Source organism: Momordica charantia (genome assembly GCF_013281855.1).
Source record: "Momordica charantia cultivar OHB3-1 chromosome 1 unlocalized genomic scaffold, Mcharantia_2.0 BLBB01000001.1, whole genome shotgun sequence".
Lineage (NCBI taxonomy): Eukaryota > Viridiplantae > Streptophyta > Magnoliopsida > Cucurbitales > Cucurbitaceae > Momordica > Momordica charantia.
The window spans coordinates 19980488-20007552 of record NW_028275157.1 but is presented as its reverse complement, the minus strand read 5'-3'; the positions used below and the strand labels follow the sequence as shown (position 1 = coordinate 20007552).

Below are 27065 nucleotides of genomic sequence, written 5' to 3'. Positions count from 1 at the left end.
AAGTGAGAAATAAATATTTAAAATGGAAGGAGAATTTTATTATGTTGCTTTATTATTATTATTATTATTATTATTATTTTTCTATTTCAAGAGATTGGGGAGGATTCAAACGTCTCTTGATTAGAAATATGTGTCAATTATTGTTAAGCTAGACTGATGTTGGATTTACAAATATATTGTTATTGATTCTAAAACATTTACAATCGTGTATTTTCTACTGTGTTTCATTATTATTCTTTTTTATTTTTTACAGTTTTTCTTAGCTGGCCATAGTAATATAGTTTCAAATTTTAATTTTGGATTTTGTCATTTAATTTTGTATTAGATTACTTTTCTCATTTGTTTATTGAAATAACTACGTTTTTTATTTATGTATTTAAAATCAGATTTATTGGTATACTTATTTGATTTGGTCCTTTATTTGTTTTACTTAAACTGTTAGGTTTGCGTATAAAGTAATTTAGATTGTGTTTTAATAAACTGTTGTTTGTTTTATACCTTTTTTTTTTGTCAAATTTTTTTATTTTATGTTATTTGAACAAACTTTCTCAACGTTTTGAAAATTCAAACCTAAGATGAAAGGATGTACACGTGTGTCAACTAGAGATAGTTGTTTAGTAGTATTATTTTTAAATCTTATTTTAAAAATATGTTTATTTTGAAACTTATTTTTTAATATAACCATTTTTATTCATTTGTTACCATTAAAACCATGGTTTGAAGACCCGGTTCATTTCATTAAACGATAGTAAAATCGTATCTTGAAGGTATGGCTTTGTTACATGGCACTTTTTGTAGCCATGTAGTGGTAGTGTAACGTGCACGTGCAAAAATCATTTATGTATTTATGTTTTATAATTGTAAATTATCGTTTCGCAAATTTAATTATTAATTTTAAGGGTAATTAGACGATCATGTTGAACTAAATAATCTCTTACATAAAACAAAGACGTTTGTAACATGCCAGCTACTATATTTGTTATACAAATAATATTTTTTTATTATATATTTAAAGAATATCACATAATCAATCATATTCTCATCCTCATGAATTTTCAATTTGAACCAACCTCACAGACTAACAAATTTTTAATATCAAAGTAAATTTTCTAAAAATCGAATTATGAAAAAAGTAAAATTAAAGATGTTTTTATATCAATTTTTGTAAGTTCGTCAAGCTTGGCGTGAGAGTAAGACTTCTTTGTTTTAATAGACATGGATTCAAAGACTTCCTTTTTTTTTTTAATAGACATGGATTCAAATTCTACTTTGAAATATAAAGACTCTCAAATACAAAGATCAAAAATACAATTTACCTCCTTTTTTTGTATAATACAATAAATACTAAAAAAATAAAATAAACAACAACATAAATTAACTATTTAAGACAATGGTGTGGGTTGGACTATGATATATATTATACTAAAAAAAATCGTCTCGGACTAAAATTCAAAATATAATTAAAAATTGGAAGACTAATAATTTCTATTTCTCTTGAGAAAATTCGATGGGAGTTGGAGGATGCACTGGACATCCCCAAAAAATTACACAAATAAAATTGGAAAAAAAAGGGTAATCGGTGCCCTTCCCTCCCAAACACAAACAGAAAGGGTAGACGATGGGATGTGTTACAGAAATGGCCATTTTAGTTTTGTATATACAGAAGAAGAATTACGATTTCTCCATGAGGCACAAGCAATCGCCGCCTCTAATGATCATTGGAGAGGGCGGCGCCGGGCGGCGGGAGAAAGCTCTCCGCGGTCAAGCCCCAAACATTGAAATCCACCTCTTCGATTTTCCAGGTCTCCTCCATCTCCCTCTTGTGGTTGGCAGACTGTTCGCCGTATCTGAAAACGGTGAAGTTGGTCTTGCCGCTGTGGGAGATGTTGACGCCGTCCACGTACCGGTAACTCTCCATCACCGATTCGGTGCTCGTCTCCCAGAAGACGTCCTCGTCCCCCTTGGTTCGCATCCTCAGAAGCCGCGAGTCCTCGAATTGGATCATAAGCCCCGATCGCTGGCTGAAATACCCCCAAATCGTGTGGTGGATTATCTCGTAGTTCGGCCCGCTCTGCGCCTCCCGAATCGCCGGGCTCGTTTCCAGCTTCAGGATGAAGCAATCCTCGTCGTTGATTATCTTCTCCCCGATGCACATCGCGTCGATGAATAAGTTCGCCGTCGCTCTTGGATCCAAACCCTAATTTCAATTTTACACCATTCAACATTCATTCCGCTCTAATTTGATTTAATTTCTCGACGTTTCGAATTATTACCTGAAGGAATCGGCGCAAGGGTCTAGGAGGGCCACTGGAAATGGGGGAATGGTTGTTATTGGAGGAGTGGCGCCATGAAACCTTGCCGTTGGAGCCGCAGATGACTTTACAGCCGGAAACCACGAGCTCCAAGCACCAGAGATCGGGATTCTTCTGCCAGAGCACGAACCCGCCGATCTCTTCGGTGCTCTTCTTCACCTCGATGCTCTCGTCGGAGAGATGGAAATCGGAGGCCTTAATCTTCACCTGCCCTGTCACGCACATGCTCTGCACCGAATTCAACGCCGCCGGACCTCCCGTCGCCGCTATGTACTGCTGCACTATGTATTTCGCCGTCGACGCTTCCTGTCGAATCAAACTCGATTCAAAATGAAGAAAAGCAGAGAGAGGATGAGGATGTTGGTGAAAGAGATTATAGATAGACATACAATGGAGGAATCTCTGAGGGGGCGGTGGATGGAATGGCCGAGCTGGACCTGGAGAGGGATGAGGGGGGATCCGACGAGGTAGAGGAGGAATCGGAGCTCGTTGAAGCGATTGGCGATGATGGGGGAGGACCATTTATCGGAGGTCTGAGCTCTCATCCATGTGGACATGTTCTGCCATCGGAGGGTGACGTTGCTGCCCATGCTGGTGAACATTTCCTCCGGTATCGGAACCTCCAGAATCGTCTCCAGGCCGTCGTCCCGGTCGATGTTCGGACATAGCCTCCTCATCGATCTGTGTAGGAGTAATCAGAAACACAGAAAAAACAAAAGAACAGAGGAAGGTCGAAAAGTGAAAGATCTGGGTGGGCTGGCTATGGAGATTGGAGAGGGAAAAAAGGTGGAGGAAGATGGATGCCAATAAAACGGGGGCAAAGGCTCTCCTTGCTTCTAGTTCTCGTGTGGGCAACAATTTTTATTTTTAATTCCATTTCTTCCATTCAATGGTCCATTTCTCACCCTGTTTTTTCTTTCTTTCTTTTTTTTATTTTATGCAAACTCAATCTTTTTTCTCCTTTTAAAACTCAAACATGAAAATATAGAGGAAAAAGAAAACAAAAAGTATTCTTTACCCACAAAACTCAATGGTTGTATTAATTTTGTGTTAAACTTTCCATTCTACCGACTTTTAAGTTTCTGTCTCTCCGCCCATTAATTTAAATCAAGTTAGTATATCTAACCCTCTTTTAAAATGTAAAACTAGCATAGTTCAGTGCTAATTATCATATATTTCTAATCCAGGTTGTGAGTTTGATCTCCACCCTCATGTATTGTACTAATAAAATCACTAATTAACTAATAGTTTAGTTATTGAAATACGATAAATCTAATCATTTATATGATATCACAACAAGTAAACGTATTATTAATGCTTATTTGATAATTGTTTTTTTTTCACTTTTTTAAATTAAGCTGAGTCACCCCCTCCACTTTATGTGCTTCTTTGTTTTAATATATAAATTTTAAAAATAATTTCAAAATGCATTCTACATTTTGAAAAAAATGGTAGTTTTTGAAATCTTGTTTTTGTCTTTTGGCTCAGAGTTGAGAGATGTGTTTTTGACGGATGTGAAAAAAAAATCAAATAAATTATAGAAATCAATCATAATTTTAAAAACAAAATCATCAGATCTACGTTATTGTTTTATTAACATATTTAGACATACGACGAATATGCTAATTGCTACTTGACACATAAAAACCTAAATCACTCTTAAAAAGAAATTTAAGGTCAACAGAATTCATATATTCCAAGTGTCGAGCCTCGCGTCCAAATATGTTAACAAAGCAATACTTTAATGATACATGAAATTTTTACTAATACATTTTTGGGCAAAAAAATATTTCATTTCATCCATGAAGTTCTCAAATGGTCATGTTTTGGTTCCTAAGGTCTAAAAAATAATTTTAAATGGTCCAGAAGTTTTTCTTTGATAGTTAGTTGACTGACATTAAAACAACATAGCATTTAAGTTGCTAACTATAGTTGGATAATTGGAGAAAAAATATATTAATTTAATAATATTTTCGTGGTGATTGAACTTTCTATCTCCTTCTCTCTCACTCCTTTAGGGAATGTTGTCCACAATTACTCCCTCACCAACCACTCACCATTACTCTCCACGTCAACCTTACGTCGTGCCATTGCTAAGTTGTTCCTCGTCGAATCTGGAAGTCCCTTATCCGAGGTAACGCTACTAGGTTCTCGAATGAGGAATGTTCCTCATTCCATGCCCTATGAGGAATGTGTCGTTCAAGCTGTGTGGACAAGGGCTCCTTGTTGATGGTGGGGATTTTAGCCTGTCAACGACAGTCGAGAAGAAGGAACAGCAGATAGCTGTCGAGACGAGAGATAGCAGGCAATGACGAGCTTCGTCAGATGAGAGAATGAGAAAGGAGATAGAAGTTTGAATGAAGAAGAAAATCCAAAAGACATATGATAAATTAATATATTTTGTCCAATCAACCAAATATAGAGACTTAATATCCACATCACATTAGTCAACTGATGGTCAAATAAGCTAAAAGCCCTTTACAATCATTTCTCAAAGCTCAAGAATCAAGTGTCAATTCTCAAATTTTAGTGATCAAATTGACCAATCAAAAGAATATTTTGCTATCAATTCTTATATATTTCTTGCTGAAAATAGTTACCTTTTTAATACATTACTAATAAACTTAAAACATTTTTAAAGATTAAAGAAAATTTAGAAAGAAAAAAAAAATCCCTCCCCTCGAATTCACAAAAATAGAAAAAAAAATCTAGACATCATTTTTTGTTTTCTTATTATTAAAATGATTAGGTTAGGCCTTTGGGGGCGGGGGAAATTCACATGATCAGAGAGTATGAGTTCTCTCTCGCTCTGTCGCTCTCTCAACTACACGTCGTTTCTTGCTTGACCGTCTTCCTTACACGACGGCTCCGCATTCCCGCCGAAGAGCATTTCAATCTCTTCCAACGACCTCCCTTTCGTCTCCGGCAAGAAGAAATAGAAGAAAACCAGAGCGATTACAGAGATTCCGGCAAACATGAAGAAAGTTCCACCGATCGTAATCGCCTCGTAGATCGAAATGAAACTCAACGAAATCGCCGCGTTCATCAATCTGTTCACCGCAACCCCAGCGCTCATCCCCTGTGCCCTCAATTTCAACGGGAAAATTTCTGTGCTGTACACCCATGTAACGGGCGCAATTCCACTGTTGAAGAAGGCCACGTACATATAAACGGAGATTATGCTGAGAATCAACGCCCAAAACAGATTCCCCTTTGATTTTTCCACCATTGTTAAAGAAAACCCTAACGCAGAGAGCGAAATCGTCACTCCGATTGTGCTCGTGAATAACAGCCGCCTCCTTCCGATTTTGTCGAGGAAGAAGGTAGCGACGAGAATGAAGAGCGCTTTAGTTACTCCGACGCCGACTGTCGCGAGTAGGAGTTTGTCTTTCGCCATGATTCCGGCTTTCTTGAAGATTCTAGGGCTGTACAATATGATTGCTTCAATGCCCACAGCGTGTTCGAAGAAATGAATCCCAATGGCCGCCACCAGAATCCGACGCACGGCGGGGGTCGGATTCAGTAGCTCTCTCCAAACCCCCTCGCCGTGGGTATTTCTGTTTAATTTCACGACGTCTTGCTGGCAATCCTCGGCGATTCCTGCTGCAACTTTAATGTCGCGGAATCGAAGCTCTGCTTCTTCCTCTGTATTCGAGACTTTGTACAGAACAACCTTGGAGTCTTTTAGTCGGCCCTGCAACACCAGCCACCGAGGAGATTCCGGCATGGTTAGTACTCCGCAAGCTAATGCGAGCGAAGGAACTGCCGCAACTCCCAGCATCAATCTCCAGCCGATTTTCGCGGCAATTTTTCCGAAGCAGTAATTGGAGACGTACCCCGTTAAGATGCCCAAGCCGATGCAGAGCTCCGGTAAAGAAGTCAGAAATCCTCTGGTTGCCGAAGATGAAATTTCTGCGGAGTAAACAGGGGCAATCATCAGCGCGAAGCCCACTCCAATGCCGGTGATGCATCTTCCGACCAACAAGATTGCGTAGTTTGGGCCGTAGCCCATCAGAATAGCGCCGATCATGAAGATGATGGATGCTAAAACGATTGTGTATCGGCGGCCAATTTGGTCGGAGGTTCTTCCGGCCATTAGCGAGCCAACCAGTGCGCACAAGTTCAGAATCCCGGCCAGAACTTCCACTTGAACATCATTGATTCTCATTTCATCTTTAATGAATAACATCGCTCCACTCATTACACCCGTGTCTGCACAATCAAAATTGAGGCCCAATAGGTTAAGCATTAGCTTACATTTTCGTTCTTGAATGTCATTTTCTTGTTGGGTCTGTGCTTTTGGGTCTGGGTGGATTAATGGAAGAAAAAGAAGGCGAAGAAAAGTTACCATAGCCAAAGATGATAGCTACAATGGAGGCAACTACAGAACAGGCCAGAGCATATTTATTGAGCTCGTTGCGACTTTGGCCCGAGGCTTCATCCTCAAATAACTTACCCACCATCGTCTTCTCCATTTTTGTTATCTTCTTTTCTGCAGGAGGTTCTCAGAAAGAAAAATGAAGAAGATGGAGCGCTGAGAAGCCTTAAAATTATGACCTTGGAAGGTAAGTTTAAAACCTCAAAGTTTGATGCAGTCTCCAAGCAAGCAGATAAAAAAGAGCTTTTTGGGTTGAAAATTGAAACAGAGACGATCCAGAAAGTCTGAAAGATTTGTTTTATGCAAAAATCTACGAGCTTTTTTTGTCGAATAGATAAAGAATTGTGAGAAAAATCTGATGGAACTGTTTTAGTTTTATACTAAAATTTTTCACTTCTCCACCAAATTCAATTCAATGTGCTTTTATTCGCCAATCAACACTTCCTTTTGGGTACTTCAGTGTCACAAATTTAAGGTAAAATTTTATCCAAAACAAGAAAGGGAAAAAAAAAATTTAAGGTAAAATCATAAATTTGTCTCCATCCATTCGTTTTATTAAAGATAAGATCGTCCCTTTTTGAAGGATTACGTGGTAATTAGATCGAATGAGCTGTCGTGGAATGTTCAATGTTGAGCTGCAGACTGCAGTTCTAATTTCTAGCATGTTGTTATGTATTTTCTAAAATTAGGATGCTAGTTTTTGTTCTTTCGGATAAAGTTGCAAGAAATTAAAATTTGAATAAACTTACTTAAAAGTATTAGTCTCCTTTTTATTTATTATTATTATTTTTAAAGTCTCCGAAGGTTTTTCTGTTTATTTTTTTAACAGGATGAATAAAAGGTTAAAAAAGTTATCATGATTTATTTAAAAAAAATAATAGTAACATAGAAGAAAATTAAATATTTAAAAATTGATAGACAATGTAATTCAAGGTTATTGATTAAATAATAGTAGAATAAAGCTCAATTTTATGGTTTTAGAAAGTGGAAAAATTATATAAAAAAAAACTTTTTGAAATTCAAACTCTGATTAAAGTTATATAATAATTAAACCTAAAGGATAAAATATTTTAAGATTGTGAAGGGATAAATTTTTGGGTAAAATATATTTTTGTTCTCTCAAGTTGAAAATAGGTTTAGTCCCTAACTTATACAAAATAGTTCTAAATGGTCTCGGAGTAAAATTGAACTAGTGATATGCTATATTCGCAATTTTTAAATGATGTATTAATATTTATTAATTTGGCTTCCGCGGTCACCAATATTCCAAATCTATCTTTTTTTCCTCCATAGCTTCCAATAAAACAAATCTATATTCCTTCTCCATCGCTCCCATGGGTATTTGATGATGACGCTCCTCTTCCTCCCTTTGTAAACACCCAAATATTAAAGACAGATTAAAGCGTAAAAACAAAAAAAGATTAGAGGGAATCTCAAAAAGAAATAAACAGCAAAATATGGCTCAAATGGATAAGTACAAAGATGAATCAAATCATAAATCTTAAATTTACTCAACACTAACGATATTATTCAGCACCCTCACGAGCAGATATAGATAGGCATTGTAAAAATTCTCCAAGCATTTTAACGAACACTCAGGGGAGCAATATCCTAAACTAGAAAAATCAACACCACAATCATCCAATTTTCCATCGAAGGCTTCTTTATAGTAATAAAACCTAGAAACAAGAAGCAGTCTCAGAAAGCCACTTCTGGAAAGAGGTTGGAAGAGGCATAAATTTCACAAAACCCTTTACGTACAACCATTAGTTCACAAAAACTGGTAGAATCCATGTAGAAAAACAAACTAATTATTTTTAGTTCGCTAATTATGAGAGAAATTTTTTTTTTTATAACATGTGGATATGTAGATCGAATTCACAGCCTCTTAATTGAAATTATATGTTAATTACTAACCATTAATTTATTAAAGGTTAATAAATCATCCATCTTTAAAGATGTCTCACTGTCAATTTTTATAACAGTGGCAAGTGGAATACTTACTTTTCCCGTGATCACATAAGTTTTATCCTTTTTTTCAAAATAAATCCTTTGAAAATTTTATATTTCATTTACCTCCACCAATTTAGACCATTTAATTAAGAAATCCCAAGAATATCATCATTATTGACGGCCTACATGCCGTATTTCTCTTGCATGGTATGAAACTACACGTCGTTTCTTGCTCGACCGTCTTCATTAGACGACGGATGCGGGTTCCCGCCGAACAGCATTTCAATCTCTTCCAATGACTTCCCTTTCGTCTCCGGCAAGCAGAAATAGAAGAAAATCAGAGCGATTACAGAGATTCCGGCAAACATGAAGAAAGTTCCACCGATCGTAATCGCCTCGTAGATCGAAATGAAGCTCAACGAAATCGCCGCGTTCGTCAATCTGTTCACCGCAACCCCAATGCTCATCCCCTGAGCCCTCAATTTCAACGGGAAAATTTCCGCGCTGTAAACCCACGTAATCGGCGCAATTCCACTGTTGAAGAAGGCCACGAACACATAAACGGAGATTATGCTGAGAATCAACGCCCATAGCAGATTCCCCTTTGATTTCTCCACCATTGTTAAAGAAAACCCTATCACAGTGAGCGAAATCGTCACTCCGATCGTGCTAATGAATAGCAGCCGCCTCCTTCCGATTTTGTCGAGGAAGAAGGTAGCGACGAGAATGAATAGCGTTTTTACGATTCCGACGCCAACTGTGGCGAGTAGGAGTTTGTCTTTCGCCATAATTCCGGCTTTCTTGAAGATTCTAGGGCTGTACAACATGATTGCTTCAATGCCCACCGCGTGTTCGAAGAAATGAATCCCAATGGCCGCCACCAAAATCCGACGCACGGCGGGGGTCGGCTTCAGTAGCTCTCTCCAAACCCCCTCGCCGTGGGTATTTCTGTTTAATTTGACTACATCTTGATGGCAATCCTCGGCGATTCCTGCTGCAAGCTTAATGTCGCGGAAACGAAGCTCTGCTTCTTCCTCTGTATTCGACACTTTGGACAGAACTTCTCTGGCGTCTTTTAGTCGACCCTGCAACACCAGCCACCGGGGAGATTCCGGCATGGCTAGAACTCCGCAAGCTAAGGCGAGCGAAGGAATTGCCGCAACTCCGAGCATCAATCTCCAGCCGATTTTCACGCCAATTTTTCCGAAGCAGTAATTGGAGACATACCCCGTTAAGATACCCAAGGCGATGCAGAGCTCCGGTAAAGAAGTCAGAAATCCTCTGGTTGCCGAAGATGAAATTTCTGCAGAGTAAACAGGGGCAATCATCAGCGCGAAGCCCACTCCAATGCCGGTGATGCATCTTCCGACCAGCAAGATTGCGTAGTTTGGGCCGTAGCCCATCAGAGTGGCGCCGATCATAAAGATGATCGACGCTAAAATGATTGTGTATCGGCGGCCAATTTGGTCGGATGTTCTTCCGGCCATAAGCGATCCCACCAGTGCACAAATGTTCAGAATTCCGGCCAGAACTTCCACTTGAAATTCGCTGATTTTCATTTCATCTTTAATGAACAGCATCGCTCCACTCATCACACCCGTGTCTGCACAATCAAAATTCAGGCCCAATTGGTTAAACATTAAACAAGGGTACAGTGACCGGGTCAGTGGGAACTAGGAGTAATAGATTTTTAAAAATTTCTTGGATGTCATTTTCTAGTTGGGATCGTGCTTTCGGGTTTGGGTAGCTTAGTGGAAGAAAAGGAAGGCGAAGAAAACTTACCATAGCCGAAAATGATAGATATAACGGAGGCAACTACAGAACAGGCCAGAGCATATTTATTGATCTTGTTGTGACTTTCGCCGGAGGCTTCTCCCTCCATTTTTCTATCTTCTTTTCTGCAGGAGTTTCTCAGAAAAAAATATATATATATATATATCTATATATCTCCCCTCAACAATTATGAAGATGATGGAGTGCTCAGAAGCCTGAAAATCATGACATTGGAAGGTGAGTTTAAAACTTCAATGGTTGATGAAGAAACTTCAGAGTTTCAATCTCTAATAAAGCAGGTAGAGAAGAGCTTTTTGAGTTGAAAGTTGAAACAGAGACGATCCAGAAAGACGTGGAGAATGATGGTTGCTGAAAGATTTGTTGTTGGAGACTGAAATGGTGGTTGTTTTATGCAAAAATCAAGATAAGGAATGGTGATAAAAATCTGATCTAGCTGTTTTAGTTTTAGACCAACTTTTGCAGTTCTCCAGCAAATTCAATTCTATATGGTTTAATTACCCAATGAACACTTGTTTTTAGGTACTTCAGTGTCACAAGTTTAAGGTAAAACGATAATTTTGGCATGTCTTTCGGTGACATTGTTCGTATGAGCAGAAGTTCTAGTTTCTACCGTGTTGTTTTGTTATGTGTTTTCTAAAATTGGGATGGTAGTTTTTGTTCTTTCGGATCAAGTTGCAATAAATTTAAATTTTAGTAAACTATAATTTAAAGGGGGTTTAAATCTCACCGTTTTTCTCTTAAAAAGAAAAAAAGTCTTCTCCATTTTAATATACTTATATTTATCTAATTTAAAGATCTTTTTAGAGTTAATTTGTGGGAACAAGGGCTAAAAAAAAAACATTTGATAACGAAGATTTGATGTCTTACTAAAATATCTTAACGAGAGTAGCTATGTTTAAACTTTCAAGTTATAATATCTCAACCAGAGTAGCTATATTTAAATTTGTCTAATTTATAGGCTCGGAAATTTAAATTAGTACAACTTGTGTTTAAATAAAATTTTATTTACCTACGATCCCAAGTTTGTGATGTTACTAAAATTAAATGTCTTACTAAAATAACCCGATAACATACAACTTTTATATTTGTTTAATATGCAAAACAATTCACTAAAGTATTGAAAGTAAAGATGTCTGACTTCTAAGAAGTACGTGCATTTCTTTAAATCATCCAATAATTAGTATATTATTATCAATGTAATTAGAGAATGAAAAGAAAGTTGTAGAGAATGTGAGAATAAATCCCAAGTTAAAAGGGTAATTGTACCTTGAACCGCAAATGGACAGTCAAGTGGATCACTAAGCCCACTAAATGGAAACTGATGGGCCCAATAGAACGCCACACGGGCCCATTAACAGACCCAAAGCGTGCCACGTAGATGGATGACGGTTGCAAAGGAAAAACGCTAATTTTGTGGTTTCTTTGCTAATTATAATATCTTAAATTTATGGTTGAAAAAAAAAAACGTCATATTTTTCACTTTGTATGAATTATAACACAAAAATTTGATTTCAAATAAATTTCGATAATTGACTCACGAGTGAAATGGGCATTCGGCTCTATAATTGATATGTGAATTTATTTATCCCAACTTCACTATATTTCTCATCCAAAAATGTAAAATTTGACAAATCAAACTTTTAAAAGTAAAATAAACATACATTGCACAAACACAAACCAAAATTTATAGGATTTATTCCTCTACATAATTCAAACACGTGGCAAAATAAGGGCTTTTAATTTTTGTTTGAAGGCATCTGCAGTGTCTGTGGTTGTGAAGAAAAGAGCATGTTTTTTTGAGTTTTGGGCTGTCGGTGGAGATGGCCCAGACTTGAGATTGGTAGGCTATTTATACATTATAATTAAAAAAAAAGATTAAGATTGATATAAAATTTACACTCTAAACCATCTATTTAAAATGGTATCCATCACTCAATTTACTAATATATCTTTTATGTCTCATCTCAATATTAATTAATTTTTAAAATCCAAAATTGGTTAGTTGTGGTTATATTTTAAATCCCTTAAATTTTGCCTAATTAGACTTTCAAAAAGTAAAAAATACCAAATCCCCAAAATCCTCTATTCTTAAAAAAATTCGAAAACCTCCTCCCTCCGACTTTTCTTCTTCCTCTGTTGTTCTGTTTCTGTTCATTCCTTCGTTTCCGCCTGCCGTCTGCGTTCCTTCATTTCCGGCCGCCGCCTTCATTCTTCTTCGTTGCCGAAATAGTCCGTCTAGTTTCTCCTTCGTCTCCAGTCGCCCGTCCGTTGTTTCCGTTTGTTTATTCCAACGTTTCTTTTTTGTCACCGACCGCCCATCGACCATTCGAGCCTTCCATTTATCCCGACCATTGCCTAGTCGCCGACGGAAAGGTTTGTAGGTTATTTGCTTTGTTTATTAATTGTAGAATGATATAGTGGTATATACTTTATAGCCAGATATAGGTTATATCTCAATATAAGTGTATGTTATAATGGTTATAGTTTATATCACCATTGTTAAGTGTATGTTGCTTAAGTTTATAGTCGGATATAGTTTATATTTTCATATAAATGAAAAGATAGCCGAATATAGTATATATATAGATACATACATACATATAAGTGTATGTTATAATAGCTATATTATTGAAATTTGGCCAAAAATTGTAATGAAATGAAAAAATATTTTGTAATAAATTTCATTATTTAATAGAATATATTAAGGAGTAAATTTGAAAATTACGAGAATAATCGAATATTTTATAGTAAATTTCATTCTTTAGTAGAATATATTAAGGAGTAAATTGGAGAATTATGAGAATATTGATTTAGACCCACAATAATTTAATGTTTACAAAATCAAATTTGAAATATTAATCTTTTGTATTTAAATAAAAGATTAGTTATAATAAATATATATGCCATAAATAATGGTAAATTTGGCATTTGAAAAAAGTTTTAAATCTAGAAATCTAAAACTGTAAATTTTGTAAACATTGGATATTTGTAAAATAAGTTTCTAAAATAGCTCGTTATATCTTGAAAATATTGATCAATCAACCCAAAATTCCAAAGTTTCAAGTAAATAAATTATTAAAAAAAAAGAAGCACTTTTTATTCTATAAAAGTAACAAATATTGAAACTAAAAATATCAACAGTCTAGGTTAGGTATGAATATGTAGGGCAATTTAGAAAAAGAGAACAACAGAAATGGGCCACGAAATGAAATGGGCCTGAAAATGCGATGGCCCAAGAAGTGGAAGGACGAGTCTGCTGCATCTGTCGGCCACCAAACAAACGGTGCCGTCCAGCTCTCCACCAACCGTTACCAGAGGAGAGCCGACGTGTCGGACTGTGAATCCCCAATCCCAATTGACGGTGGTGCCTGCCATGCCACTGCCAGAACCATTAATTAAAGTATCCTCAAGTTTTATATATTATGTTTAAATTTGAGCAGTGTTATTACTATTATTATCTTTTCTTTTTGTAAAAATTCAAGCTTTCTACTGTATGTAAAAATATATGTCTATTTTATACCATTTATGTTAATGCATTTTGTTTTTATAATTTATCATCAATATATATTTTTAGTTTATAATTATAGGGTGAGAGATCCAACCATTAACATTTGAGATGCTAACAAACCATAACTTTGGTAAAATGTATTGTTAGCTTTTTCTTTAATACTAATTGAGAGGCTAAAATTGATCCTAAAAAATATGTTAATAAAATAATAATTTAATGATAAAATAATTTCTATTAAAATACTGAAGGTAAAATTGAGAATTTTCAAAAAAAAAAAAAGAAAAAGAAAAATCAGATTTGAAGTTACTTAAAAAAATATAGGCAATTTAGTATATTTAGCTTAACTGAAATGACAAGACAAAGAAAGTTATTCATTTAAAAAAATTATTGAAATTGCCACATGACCTAAAAATTTATTTACTTTTACCACATTAGTGAATAAAAATTTTAAATGTCACATAATATTTTCCGTCAAAATAGCTAACAAAATGGATAATTTTTTAGACCTCAATGGCTAAATTTGTAACATCTTGGGACTTTAAAATGATCAAACAAAAGGATTTATCCAAACTTCATGGGGCAAATAAATAAAAAAAAAAACACAATATCTTTGAAAAATTATGATTAAGAAGAAGAAAAAAGCGAGGGAAATGAAAGCAAAAGGTGTGGCATTAAAAATAAAAAAAATGTCCAGGTCAGATTAGCAGAAAAATAAAAGAGTCCAAATGTCCAATCAGCTTTTTACAAGGGAAGGTGTTGAAGAGATTGGAAAATGAGATTTTACCTAATGAGGCAAAGTTTATCTCATAAATCTCACCCACCAACCACCAATCTCCCACTTCCACCCAATCAACCTTTTACTTTTACTCCTTTCTTCCCTTATTATTATTGTTTTTCTAAATAAATATTTAAATACTATTTTGCTCTCGCTCCTTGAAACATTTATTTTAGTTTATATATTTTTAAAATTTATTTTAGTAAATGTTAAGGGTCACACATTAAAAATTCATAATAGGCATAGCTACTCCTCCCATTGTCAATTGATTAGGAATGAAATCTCATGAATATTAATATGGTATCAAAACCGACATAAAGGTTTGTTTCATTTACTTATAAATATTAGACCATTTTGATCCATCCATTTTTCATTTTTGTCTCATTTCTTTTTATCATAATTTTAGCATAAATTCACTCTTGTATTAAAAAAATTTTCAGTGTATAAAATTTACGTTAACTTTTTGCAAATAGGTACTAAAAATAAATTACAAAATTTACTTTAATTTTCCAAACTATTATATTAACCTAATAAAATTGCCCAAATAGCTTATGTTATTGTCATAATCTGTAAAGTGGTATGAAATAGGTAGATCATTATGTTTAAATCAACCGATGCAACCAATTGTTCCTAAAGTTTGTAAAGGCTTAATGTATGTTAATTGCATTGAGAGATAAAAGCACTCCTTTTTGACAAATCCAACACTTTTTATATAAGAAGATGACATTTTTAAAATTTTAAATGGAAGTAAAAAAAAATAAAAAAATTAAAGGAAAAAACTGCTTTGCAATTGAAAAAAAGAGTGTGATAGAGCACCTATGTGGATGGAATCACACGTTTTTTAAAACAATAAAAACTACTTCACTTTAAAGTATTACTTCAAAATTAAAGAAAAGAAAGCTCATTTTAGTATACGAAAAGTATCATTCCATTTTTCTTTAAAATGTTGCATTACAAATCAGATGTGAGGATTTCATGGTTGACTTCATTCTTAATCTAGTAAACAACACATTTTATTCTTATTGGAGGAGAGATTAGAGGTGTAGATGTGGGGAGCCAGCAGTGTTCCACGTGGCAGTGGGGACTAACCCCACGAACAATCAATGAAGGGGGCAGTGGCAGAGACGTACAGGCAGACTCGCGACTCTCTATGCAGCAATAGAGACTACAGCAAGATCGTAGAGACAGGCAACGAGAGTGACACCGAGCACTAGGAATGTCCCTTAACGATTCGTCAGAGCTTGTATGCAGTTAAGGCCGACCACGTCCGATCCCATGCTTGGCGACCTCCATGGCTGACTGCTTATAAAAAGGATAGTATCCTACCCTGCTAAGGTAGGTGAGAAATCTGTCAAACTTTTACTAAAGTTCTCCATATTCTCTTCTCTCTCGGTCACAACTTGAGCATTAGATGATATTTGGTAGGACACCTCACTAGTGTTGAAATCCATCATGGCAAGAAATCTCGTCCGACGACTACTTTGAATGACACATCAACAAACCAAATTTCGGCATCAACTATTCTATTTTCAAAGAGCAAGATGGTATTAAGTATAGAATGAAAATTTTGACAATTAATGGGTAATAATCAAATAAAAATTTTTCTCATAGATATATTGTTTTAATTTGAAAACTAAAGTCTTATAGAGAGAGAGAAAGGTGGGGGGAGACAACAGAGGGTTTATGCAATGAATTGGAATCTTTTGATGAGCAAAACTTTGTGAAGAAGGAAACACTTTTGATGATGGAGGACTTTTTGATATAAAGTTAAAGCAAGCAAAGCATATAAGAAAAATAATAATATTAATAATAACACCCATCAATTCTCACTCAAGTATTCATTCATTGCATCCCCTTCTCCTCCACATATTATGAGGCCAAACCTATAGTTTTCATCCCTTTCACATTATATATTTTCATTTGCAAGTTTATAAGTGTGTGCTTTCATAATATGATTATTAGATTATGTTTCCTTTTCAAATGGTGCAACTAATTTCAAAAAGAAAAATAACCTTGATTGAGATATTGATTATCAACTTCATTATCAAAATCATATAAAGTAATGTTTATCTTTACTTTTTTTCAAGAATAAATTGTATATACTTTTCTTGAAAAAAAAATGATAGAATGCTTTTTGATTAAATGATTTAGAAGATCAATTTGAAATGAAATTTAACTAGTTGACCCATGGGAAGTGACTAAGAGAGGTGTAGTTCCAAAGATTTGTCTAAAGTTTAAGTTTATTATGAAAGAATTAAAGAGTGATAAAGCATAGTATATAATATTTATAATAATTAAGTATGTAAACATTTAATTTCCAAATATAAGGATATCTTGAAAAATAGTACAATATCACCATAATGACGCTATTCTTGCTTAACTGAATTGACTTTATGATGTGTGGTTTTATTTGTATGGGTACATTTATATACATTAGAAAGTAAAGAGGAGTTTTTATGGGTAGACAAATACTGTTCCATCTTAAATTACTCTAAATATGGACTCCAAAAATGAACTAATTAATAAACTATATCAAAAGAAAAAATAATATTAAACTAAAATACTCAATTTATTAACAACTAAAATTTTATAATAGATCATTGTCAAAGCAAGTAAATTTACTCCATTCGATAAACAGTTTTACTTACACCATTACTAAATATATTTGCACTTTTGATGTATTTTGAGTAACTCAAGTCATTACCCTTTTATATCTCGTACGTACCACCTTCTAAACTAATTATTCTATGGTTGTACCCACCAATTCAAAATTTATATTTTTCTAAAAAACTCAAAATCTATATATATTTTTTTTCATGTGTTCAGGTGAAGAATCCGAACTTAGACAGATCATGTTCAAGTAGATTCTCATACGTGGATCGGTGGGGTGGTGGTGTATTTATAGCCATCAAAGGGGTAGCTATCTATCCCATCAGGATATTTCCATGCTCGAGTAGGCGACAAGCCAAGGACCACCGATCTTCCCCGTCTCGAGACGTGGCATTTGGGAGGTTCTCATTTGTGTCAATATATTGGATCGTGATCTATCAGGTTGGTCTTGGCCTTCACCCAACAGATCGACCTTGAGGAATTTGCTCTGCAACATACATTAAATTAATTATATCCCTACCAATTTTAATATTTCAGTCGAACTTTTATAGAATTAATTTATGAAAATCATATTTTCATAAATGTGTTAAAATTTAAAAGAAACCTAAAATCCTTAGAGCTCCAATCCCACTTATCACAAGTGGAAACACGAAGTGGAAGATGTGTCCAAGTCAACGGCAGCAATAATGATTCTTTTGCAGTCATAAACTTGCCGGCTTTTTGGTTGTAAAATATAGTAATCTATTCTATTGTATCATGTATCCTCCCATTTCCAACTTTTCCTTAGTTTCGCCAACCAAGTAATTATTTTGCATTTTGAGTCCATTTTTCTTTTTCTTTTAATTTTATTTTCTATTTCATCTATTATTGTTGATACATAATTCTCAAATGAGGTGGCGCTGGCGCATCAGTGTGGTGCTCGACTATGTGCACTCTAAAATTTAAGTTAGAACATAGTCCGAACCGGTGTCAAGTCGAGTTTTGATCACCAGGTTACCTAGAAATTACGTATCCAGACTTTGTCTTTTTTATAGGAGATTTTTAGGATGTGTGACCTTCCCATTCCGACACTCATATCTAGTGACCTTTGTTGAACCGGGTAATACATGATTTAGCTCGTCCCACTTTGCACTCAACCTATCCGAGTTGAGGAACAAATACATATTTTTTGGACTTTAAACTTTCAATCTCTTAGATATATAGTCGAGAATATATATCTTAATTAGTTGAGTTATGCTTAGATTGACGAACTATCTATGTGTTTGAAGCTCTTTAATAATTGCAAAGTGGAATTTAAACCAGATGATAATAAGTATCATATTTATTGAACTAGATTGGTATTTGCAAATAAATTTCTATTATAAATTCTACTTAAAAAAATTCGAGATAGTATTAAAAATTTTAGTGATAGGGGAAAAAACATGGTGATTCTTTTTTTTTTTTTTTTTACGCATCAAAATGGAATAAATGTAAAAGTTGAGGACAGATTAAAATAATTTCTTTATCTTGTTAGACCGAACCCTACTCTTAATACTCAATATATTTAGTACCCCACAACATCCAAATACTGTCTTTTTTTATCCCTAATGAAATTTATCAAAAAGAATTCAAGAGCATGAGAGTTTGCCACATGTCAGCAAGTACATAATTTGTATCAAATATTTTATTAAAATAACCATAAATGTTCATGACTAAAAGAGAATTTGATTTTTAAGGAAAAAAGAAAAATTGGTTACACCAAACTCTCCAATATTCAATACATTCAATACCCATACCATCCTAAATAATTCTAAAAACACAACCATTTTTATTCTCATTAAATATATTTCTTAAAAACCCAATTCCAAGGTTAGCTGCCACGTGTCACTCTCATTAGGGGAAAAAAAAATATATATACAATGAGTTTGGTTAGTGTGTTTACTTTTGATGTATTATGGTACATGAATATACTTTAATGAGATTTGAAGAATAACACAATATATAAGTGATGAGAAATGGGATTTCTGGCCAATAATCTGAAACCCCATCATCAACTTTAAAGTCAATAAATCTATTATAATGCTTTTTATTTCTTTTTCCTTCACTTTTTGGTTGGGGAAAACTGTTTATTTTCAACTTTGTGACTTTTGTAATGGGATATGATGATGCTTATCAGCTTTCTTCTATTGTGTGTGTATATATATATATTGCAATTTCCTTCCACTTTTTAAACTCTCTTTGTTAGATTGAAAAGGCATGGGTTTTGATCCCAAACAAGTACCATTAAAGCTATGTTTGAAATTTGCTGTCTTTGTTCAAGAATTATCGTAAGATATAATAACTGACATTGGATGTTATTCTTAATCTAATTTGTAAGTAATAAGAGAAAAGATGATTGAGCAGTTGTAATATGGTGATAAATATATTTGCATTTTTGAGATATTTGACTCATGATTTTAATACGTTTAAGTTTGAATGGTATAAAAGAGGATTAATTATGAAAATTTGAATTTGTGTAACATGTTATTTGTATATGATTTGAAAATGTTAGTATATAATATAGAAGATGAGTTTTATAGACTCTTCCGTAACTTAAATTTTATGTAGTATGTGAGATCAACAAATTCATAACTCGAGATTACCAAAGTTGCATTGTATTTATAGGTCGTATAAGTCTTACATAGAATTTGGTTCTATTATAAAATAATAATAATAATAATAATAATAAATAAATAAACAAGAAGAAGAAGAAAGAATTTGGCTTAGATCAAATTAGTTTTAAATGTCAAATATCGATGGAATTCTGAACGTCTCAATTTCATAGAAATGTAAATGAAAATATCGATAAAATGTAGATGTCGATGCTGATAGATATTTTGGAAAAAGTTATAAAAATAAAAAATTCGTAAAAACTATTTAAATTAATAAATAAACATTTAATCCTTCCTAAATAAGTTAAAAATAATTCATATTAATTTTATTTGTGTCTATATTAGTGAGGTTTTATATATATATATATATATATTTTTTTTTTTTGATATATTGTTGAATTTTTTTTATATAATAAAAATGTTGATGTTGAACCTATGGATATATATGGAAATATCGACACATTAACAGGTATTTAATACCATGATTTAGATATACCATTTAAAAAGATAGATCATTCTAGTGGTTTTATTATTGGTTACAAATATATGCACTGATAAAATATTTTTTGGAAAAAAAAAGTTTAAAATTGAAACAAAAAGGTAGAAAGTATATATGTGGTGGATTTCCATGGAAGGCTCTAATTATGGTTGAATGAGAGTGAGGAAAGGTAACAAGGTTCATTCAATAATGGTTGAAGTTAATGGATATATATGGAGGGAATAAAATGAATGGACACAAAAGGGTGGCTCTTTCTTTTAATTGCCTTCAATACTTTCATCTCCACCATTGTAATATATGCTCTCATCTATGAAAATCTATTGCCACCTCATCTTCTACTAAAACCCTCTTATTTTCATTATTATTAAAATTAAGATTATCTCCTGAGTTACTCATTATTGTCGAATTGATAGGAAACACTCTGCTTATAATATAATCTCGTAGTGGTACGTAAGATACGGACTCCGCTAATGTCTTGCACCCCCATAAGGTTTCAAATCTTTCTTCAACTTATCTGACAACGATGGAGGTCGAGATGGAATAAATTGAACACAGGAAAAAAACATAGGAAAATTCCTAGATCACTCAATTGGGTTTCGTCTCATACGCTGAAAAACTGAAACTGAGGAAGAGAAGATGAAGAACAAGTATCATGCTTAATATATAATTAATCGCACTCAACAATTTATAACACCTATACAAACCTATATATACAATTCTGTCATTGACAACCTAATCCAAGTTAGATAACAAAAACAAGTGGGAAATTAAGAGAAAATATTGGAGGGATGAAGGTATGACTTTACAATAACTTTCATATTAAATCGAAGCGTTAGTATATTTGGATATTTTTGTAATCTTAGGCTTATTCTTATTGTATCAAATTTATATGATTCGCCCTAATAAGCTTAATTTGAGCACTAGATGTACTTAAAAAAAGAAAAAAAAAAAACTTGAACACTAGAATAGTTTTGATCAACACGAATGGGACATAAATTTATTCTTAAACTAACTTAAGGGTGAAAATAGGTTTTAGTCATACCACAGTGTATTTTATACTTATTTCTACTAAATTCATCAAGAAATCACCATAATAATAATTATTATTAAAGAAAAATATCATGTCAGAAATTGTTTCATCATTACCACAAACAATGACACTCTTAAAAATTTTACTAAACTAACACTATTTTATGAAGCTATAAATAAAATGTTTTAAAATTATTAGATTTTTATAGCCCCTAAGATAATCTTATAAAGAAACAAATTTTAATTAGGGGTTGCTTTGACGTTATTCTAAAATATTCATTTTATTTTGGGGGATTTTCAATATTGTTTTTTAGAAATGACATATGAGTGACTTTTGAAAGTTTAACATTATAGTACACTTTAATTAATTATCCAGAAGACTATGATTTTCGGAAGGAAAAAAATAGTTGTTAAAAAAATAAATTTGAAAAACAAGAGAAAACAATTTTTTAAAAATAATTATCTAAACAAATGTATTTTAATTGTTTTTTTTTTCAAAAAAAAAAGAAGATAATTCATAACATTCCAATATTAGGGATTGAGTATATAATTTTTGAGAAAATATAAAAGATAATTTTTTTAGTTCAAATAATAGGGGGAGAGGTTCAAAGTCATTAACATGTTAATTATATTTCAAAATTACTTACATTTTTTTAATAAATTGAGAAATAGGTTTGCAAGAAATTTGTTTGGCTCAAGTTTATTAATTTATTTATTTTTTGCAAGTTAAAATATATCAAGTAGCACAAGAATATTTAAACACTACAAAAAAAAAAAAAAAAAACCACATCAAAATGTCAAACATCTTTAAATACTAATACTAGAACTTAAAAGAATACTCAATATCTAACTAAAAATATTGAGCTATCAACAATTTAGCTAAGTTAATAACATTAATCCACGTATTATTTAGATTTAAAACGTCTCGTGAAATTAAATCTTTTAGATTAAATTTAATTCATCAAATAATTTTGCTTCCTAAACTTCACACTTCATTATCGTTTTTTTTTTATTTTAAAAAGTCTACTTTAATCTCTAAACTTCAAAATATCTATTTTATTTTGTCTGCTCAACTACACTTGAATAAACCAAATTACAATTTTTTACCTAAAAAATAAGAGCTGCGCATCAGATTATTCGAATTTAAACCAAATAGCAAGAACCAAAATAGGTTAACGACTAATATATATATATATATATTAAAACCAATATATATCATTACAGAAAATACAAAACTAATCACAGTGAGCAATGCGTTGGCAGTGGCAGTATTGAATGCGGAACACCGACCAGATTGTGGGACGACATCGAAATTGCCAAAGCTTACGAAACGACGAGTCGACGACTGCGCTCTGTGTCCCAAATTGGAAACTTCAACAAGAAGTCCCACTCATATCCTCTTCCAGTCTATCCTATCTCAGCTCCCAAACACAAATTACAGCAGACCCCTTTTTTTCTTGTATTTAAATAATTTTTAGGATTATTTTTCTGTAATGAAAAGGCAAAGTCATCGCCTTGTCGCCCTGCTGAATCACAGTTGAATCTCTCGTTTCCATTATTATATTTATCCCCTTTGTCCCGTTCGCCAAATTGTCACGGAACGGAGACGACCCCGTTTAACCCATCTCATCTCCACCGCCGGCCGACGGTTCCGTTCGTTTAATCGCCGTTGCCTGATCTTCTCCGGCTCCGTTTTGGGTTCGGACCTCCGGAGAGTTCGAATTAATCATTGCGTGTTTTGGGTAATGTGGGATTTTGGTCAGAGACCCCCACAGAGCTGGTTGGTGGATGCGAAAATAAAGTTATTTGACTGGTAGAGATAGAGAGAGAGAGGGGAAAAAGAAACCCTAGAAGAAGAACAAAAAGATTTTTCCCAATCGAATGAGATAAATGCTCTGAAATCTTCCTCTTCACGTCTCTCGATTTAATTAATTTCTGTTTCGCAAACTCATGCCGGCCGATTTAGACAATTCCTCGCCGGCTTCCGGGGAAGCCAGTGTCTCCTCCACCGGAAACGGCGCTCCGCCTCCTAAATCCGCCGCTAAGAAAAAGCGAAATCTACCCGGAATGCCAGGTACTTTTGTTTTTATTATTGCTTATTATTACTTCGGATTTCCACAACCTTCTTTTCTTCGACTGTTCAATTGAACTTTTGTGTGCTGCTCAGATCCGGATGCGGAAGTGATTGCTCTGTCCCCAAAGACTCTAATGGCCACAAATCGATTCGTTTGTGAGATTTGCAATAAGGGGTTTCAGAGGGATCAGAATCTGCAGCTTCACCGGCGAGGCCACAATCTTCCATGGAAACTCCGGCAGAGGTCCAGTAAGGAGGTGAAGAAGAAGGTGTATGTCTGCCCTGAGCCGTCGTGTGTTCATCACGATCCCTCCAGAGCTCTGGGTGATCTGACCGGAATTAAGAAACATTTCTGCAGAAAGCACGGCGAAAAGAAGTGGAAATGCGATAAATGTTCGAAGAAATACGCCGTTCAGTCTGATTGGAAAGCCCATTCCAAAATTTGTGGTACCAGAGAGTACAAATGCGATTGTGGAACACTGTTTTCCAGGTTCTTAGAAATCTGATTTTACCCATCTTCCCCTGTTCTTCATTTCCTCCGTGTTATATTGTGTTTTTGTGGGTGATTTTGAGGGTTTTTTTTTTTTGGTTCTCCTTGTTTTCTGAAGGAAGGATAGCTTCATTACGCATAGAGCTTTCTGTGATGCATTGGCAGAGGAAAGCGCAAAAGCTCAGCCTCAATTGGTGGAGAAATCGGCTTCAGATTCTGACCCGAAAGGTCAATCTCAAAAGGCGGTGAAGCCAAATCCAGAGCCATCTCCGCCGCCTCCACCACCGTCTCCTCCGGCGGCATCATCTCCGCCGCAGTCAACTTGTGTACTACCCACTGTCTTACCGATTCAGAGTCAAGGTAAAGTCAACTACTTCTCTCTGCCTTCTCGTTTAGCTTTGTCGTTATTGTATTTTGTCCCAATGAAATGAACAGAACAGAAAATTTTTATGTTCTTTGAGTTTGTGTTTCTGTCTCACTATGTGAAAGCTTGGATTGTAGTAGTTTTTGTCTGTTGTTGTTTCTTTGTTTCCATCTGGGTGAAATCCTCTGAAGCAGTTGGTTTAAAAGACAATGAGATGGGAGAGTAATTAAAAATGAACTTTTCTGTAATAGTTTCTGTCAGCTATGAGATTCACAACTTTTGTTAAATAGATCTCCCCAAGTGTTAAAAAAGCTAAAAGATGAGTAAAAACTAAAGAGAGCTTTTATATAGTTTAAAACATGATTGATGATTCTGCTTTTTTTTTTTTCTCTTTTCTTTTGCTTTCTTGTAAAGAACTCCCCGCCAATGTCCAACTGTGCATAGCTTTGGCTGAGTGACCCCTTCTTTTGTTTTCCCTTTGGTTGATCTTTTCTTCCCCTTGCATTTCTTGAAGATCAACCGGAGAATCTGCTGCAATATAACGAAGAAGCACCGGCTACAATGGGCATGAGTGGGAGCTGCAGCAGCAGCAAGAGCCCCAGCAGCAACAGCAGCTCGAGTAGCCGATTTGCTAGCTTGTTTACGTCCTCAACTACGTCGTTAAGCCTGCAACCTCCTCAACCCCCAGCGTTTACTGACTTAATACATGCCATGGCTTGTTCAGATCGCTCATCGGACTATGCTCCAACTTCGACTACCGAACCTATTTCTCTGTGTCTTTCAAGTAGCCATGGGGCATCAATCTTCGGGGCAGCCACGCAAGAGCTCCGGCAGTACACGCCAGCGCCACAGCCAGCAATGTCTGCAACTGCATTGCTACAAAAAGCCGCTCAAATTGGAGCAGCAGCATCAAACGCCTCGCTGCTTCGTGGGTTGGGCTTAGTACCATCTTCCTCTTCCGCTGCGCAGCAAGAGAGGTTACAATGGAATAAGAGGCAAGTCGAAGCAGATGGCATCTCGATCGCTGCAGGGCTCGGGCTGGGACTTCCTTGCGACGGAAACTCCGGATTGAAGGAACTAATGAGGGGAAACAATTCCATATTTGCTCCAAAGCACACCACCCTGGACTTCCTCGGATTGGGGATGGCAGCTGGTGGGAGCCCGAACAGCAGCCTCGCAGCGCTAATCACGTCGATCGGTGGCAGCGTAGACGTCACCACGACAACAACCGGATCATATGGAGCAGGTGACATATCCGGCAAAGACATGAACAGGAACAACTGAAAGAGGCATGTCATAAGAGGCAGCTGGGTGTAATTTTGTCTTTTTGTGGGGTGTAATTTTTCCGATGCCCACTGTTAGTTGTTGTTATCCACACAATTGGACACTGGTTTGGCAATAGAGAAACAGCCCAGTAAATTGGAATCTGTAAAGTTTTCCAACACTCCTCATGAAGCGTGTTGTAATTATTAAATCATTCAGTATTATAAAATGCAGAAATCAGGGTATTGGTTTATGCAATTTTTGGTATTTGATGGATTTGTACGCGTTGAACAAATAATGGAACAGTGGAAAAAGGATGGATAAAGAAAGAAAGAAAGAGAGAGCTGTGGGGAAATGAAGGACCACATGGGTTGTGTAGGGTTTTGTCGCTTTCTCCAGTTGTAGGATTTCCCACTTTTTCAATGTTTGCTGTCTTTCTTTCTTTGCCCGCTTTTCTCTTGTTTTTCACGTTCTTCTCTTCTCTCCCCTTCCTGGGCATGCAAATTTTTAACACACAGATCCAGTGCTCATCCATTGAACACCTTTTAAACTATACTAGGAGAATTTGAATCTTGAAATGTTACTGAGGTTGTTTGGCAACAATCTCCTTTCTTTTTTATTATTTCTAATTTTCTCCAGCAGAGAATTTGGATCCTGGGAAGGTGGTTTTCAAAAACTGTTTTCGAATTCTATATTTCAAAAGGTAGAAAATTTTTAAAATATATATATTTTTTAAGGACCTAACAATAGTCTATAATATACTTTTATAAACATGTCAAAGTCCACCGATAACCGATAGATTTCGTCGGTTTCCATTTGTTTTTTTGGGCCGGTTGAACTCAAAAGAATAAATTGAGAGACTATGCTTGTCGCTGCGCACCGAAGAGAAAGGATGAAGAAAAGAAGACGAGAAGAGAAATAAGTTGGAAGAAGAATGAAGAGGGGCAAGCGTTGTGGCGGTGCACTGACACGAGGGAAAAAAACGGGGCTGAAGTAAAGATCTGTTAATATTTATTTATTAGATAAATCTTTTCTTTTATATATTAGTATATCTTTGTCGGGTTGATTGGTTTTTAGAGATTTATTGGTGGTGCCGACCGACCTATCCTCGATCGAATGTCTATTAAAACTGATCGATCGATCTCGATTTGATCAGTCGATTCGATTTTTTGGATACATTTTCAATTTCCAGGATCGTTTATTTAGGGATTGATTGGATGTTTGTAGTTTATTGATGTTTGAAACCCAGAGATATTAGGATGTATGAGAATATAATATAAGTCAAAGGTTAATGCTTTTGATTTTACATTGAAATAGTATAGTGTAATTTTAGTTAATTAATTTATTAAATTTGTTCTATTTGACCATTCATTTTAAATTAATGGA

General features: G+C 34.7%; 4 protein-coding genes across 4 annotated transcripts; 1 reads left to right on the top strand and 3 right to left on the bottom strand.

The window, feature by feature from the left end:
- Positions 1–1440: 1440 nt before the first annotated feature.
- LOC111005256 (uncharacterized) lies at positions 1441–3389 on the bottom strand. The gene is made up of 3 exons (XM_022276693.2): positions 2702–3389; positions 2274–2618; positions 1441–2197 (listed from the first exon to the last, which is right to left on the bottom strand). Exons 1-3 carry the CDS (start codon positions 2987–2989, stop codon positions 1709–1711), a joined length of 1122 nt encoding a protein of 373 aa, XP_022132385.1. The 5' UTR covers positions 2990–3389; the 3' UTR covers positions 1441–1708.
- A 1602-nt stretch (positions 3390–4991) lies between these two features.
- Positions 4992–7084, bottom strand: LOC111005254 (putative polyol transporter 6). The gene is made up of 2 exons (XM_022276691.2): positions 6661–7084; positions 4992–6524 (listed from the first exon to the last, which is right to left on the bottom strand). Exons 1-2 carry the CDS (start codon positions 6785–6787, stop codon positions 5137–5139), a joined length of 1515 nt encoding a protein of 504 aa, XP_022132383.1. The 5' UTR covers positions 6788–7084; the 3' UTR covers positions 4992–5136.
- A 1583-nt stretch (positions 7085–8667) lies between these two features.
- LOC111005833 (putative polyol transporter 6) lies at positions 8668–10965 on the bottom strand. The gene is made up of 2 exons (XM_022277471.2): positions 10426–10965; positions 8668–10246 (listed from the first exon to the last, which is right to left on the bottom strand). The coding sequence occupies exons 1-2, from the start codon at positions 10523–10525 to the stop codon at positions 8859–8861; spliced, it is 1488 nt and encodes a 495-aa protein (XP_022133163.1). The 5' UTR covers positions 10526–10965; the 3' UTR covers positions 8668–8858.
- An 11928-nt stretch (positions 10966–22893) lies between these two features.
- Positions 22894–25946, top strand: LOC111005341 (zinc finger protein GAI-ASSOCIATED FACTOR 1). Its single transcript, XM_088122055.1, has 4 exons — positions 22894–23562; positions 23656–24052; positions 24171–24412; positions 24931–25946. The coding sequence occupies exons 1-4, from the start codon at positions 23439–23441 to the stop codon at positions 25698–25700; spliced, it is 1533 nt and encodes a 510-aa protein (XP_087978181.1). The 5' UTR covers positions 22894–23438; the 3' UTR covers positions 25701–25946.
- Positions 25947–27065: the final 1119 nt, after the last annotated feature.

Bases quoted from the DNA above. Each gene is read 5' to 3' on its own strand.
- LOC111005256 (XM_022276693.2), bottom strand. From the start codon at position 2,989: ATGAGGAGGCTATGTCCGAACATCGACCGGGACGACGGCCTGGAGACG. The intron at 2,619-2,701 runs GTATGTCTATCT...TTGATTCGACAG, and splicing joins CCCTCAGAGATTCCTCCATT to GAAGCGTCGACGGCGAAATA. The intron at 2,198-2,273 runs GTAATAATTCGA...AATTGAAATTAG, and splicing joins CCTTGCGCCGATTCCTTCAG to GGTTTGGATCCAAGAGCGAC.
- LOC111005254 (XM_022276691.2), bottom strand. From the start codon at position 6,787: ATGGAGAAGACGATGGTGGGTAAGTTATTTGAGGATGAAGCCTCGGGC. The intron at 6,525-6,660 runs GTAACTTTTCTT...TTGATTGTGCAG, and splicing joins AGCTATCATCTTTGGCTATG to ACACGGGTGTAATGAGTGGA.
- LOC111005833 (XM_022277471.2), bottom strand. From the start codon at position 10,525: ATGGAGGGAGAAGCCTCCGGCGAAAGTCACAACAAGATCAATAAATAT. The intron at 10,247-10,425 runs GTAAGTTTTCTT...TTGATTGTGCAG, and splicing joins ATCTATCATTTTCGGCTATG to ACACGGGTGTGATGAGTGGA.
- LOC111005341 (XM_088122055.1), top strand. From the start codon at position 23,439: ATGCCGGCCGATTTAGACAATTCCTCGCCGGCTTCCGGGGAAGCCAGT. The intron at 23,563-23,655 runs GTACTTTTGTTT...TGTGCTGCTCAG, and splicing joins AAATCTACCCGGAATGCCAG to ATCCGGATGCGGAAGTGATT. The intron at 24,413-24,930 runs GTAAAGTCAACT...CATTTCTTGAAG, and splicing joins CTTACCGATTCAGAGTCAAG to ATCAACCGGAGAATCTGCTG.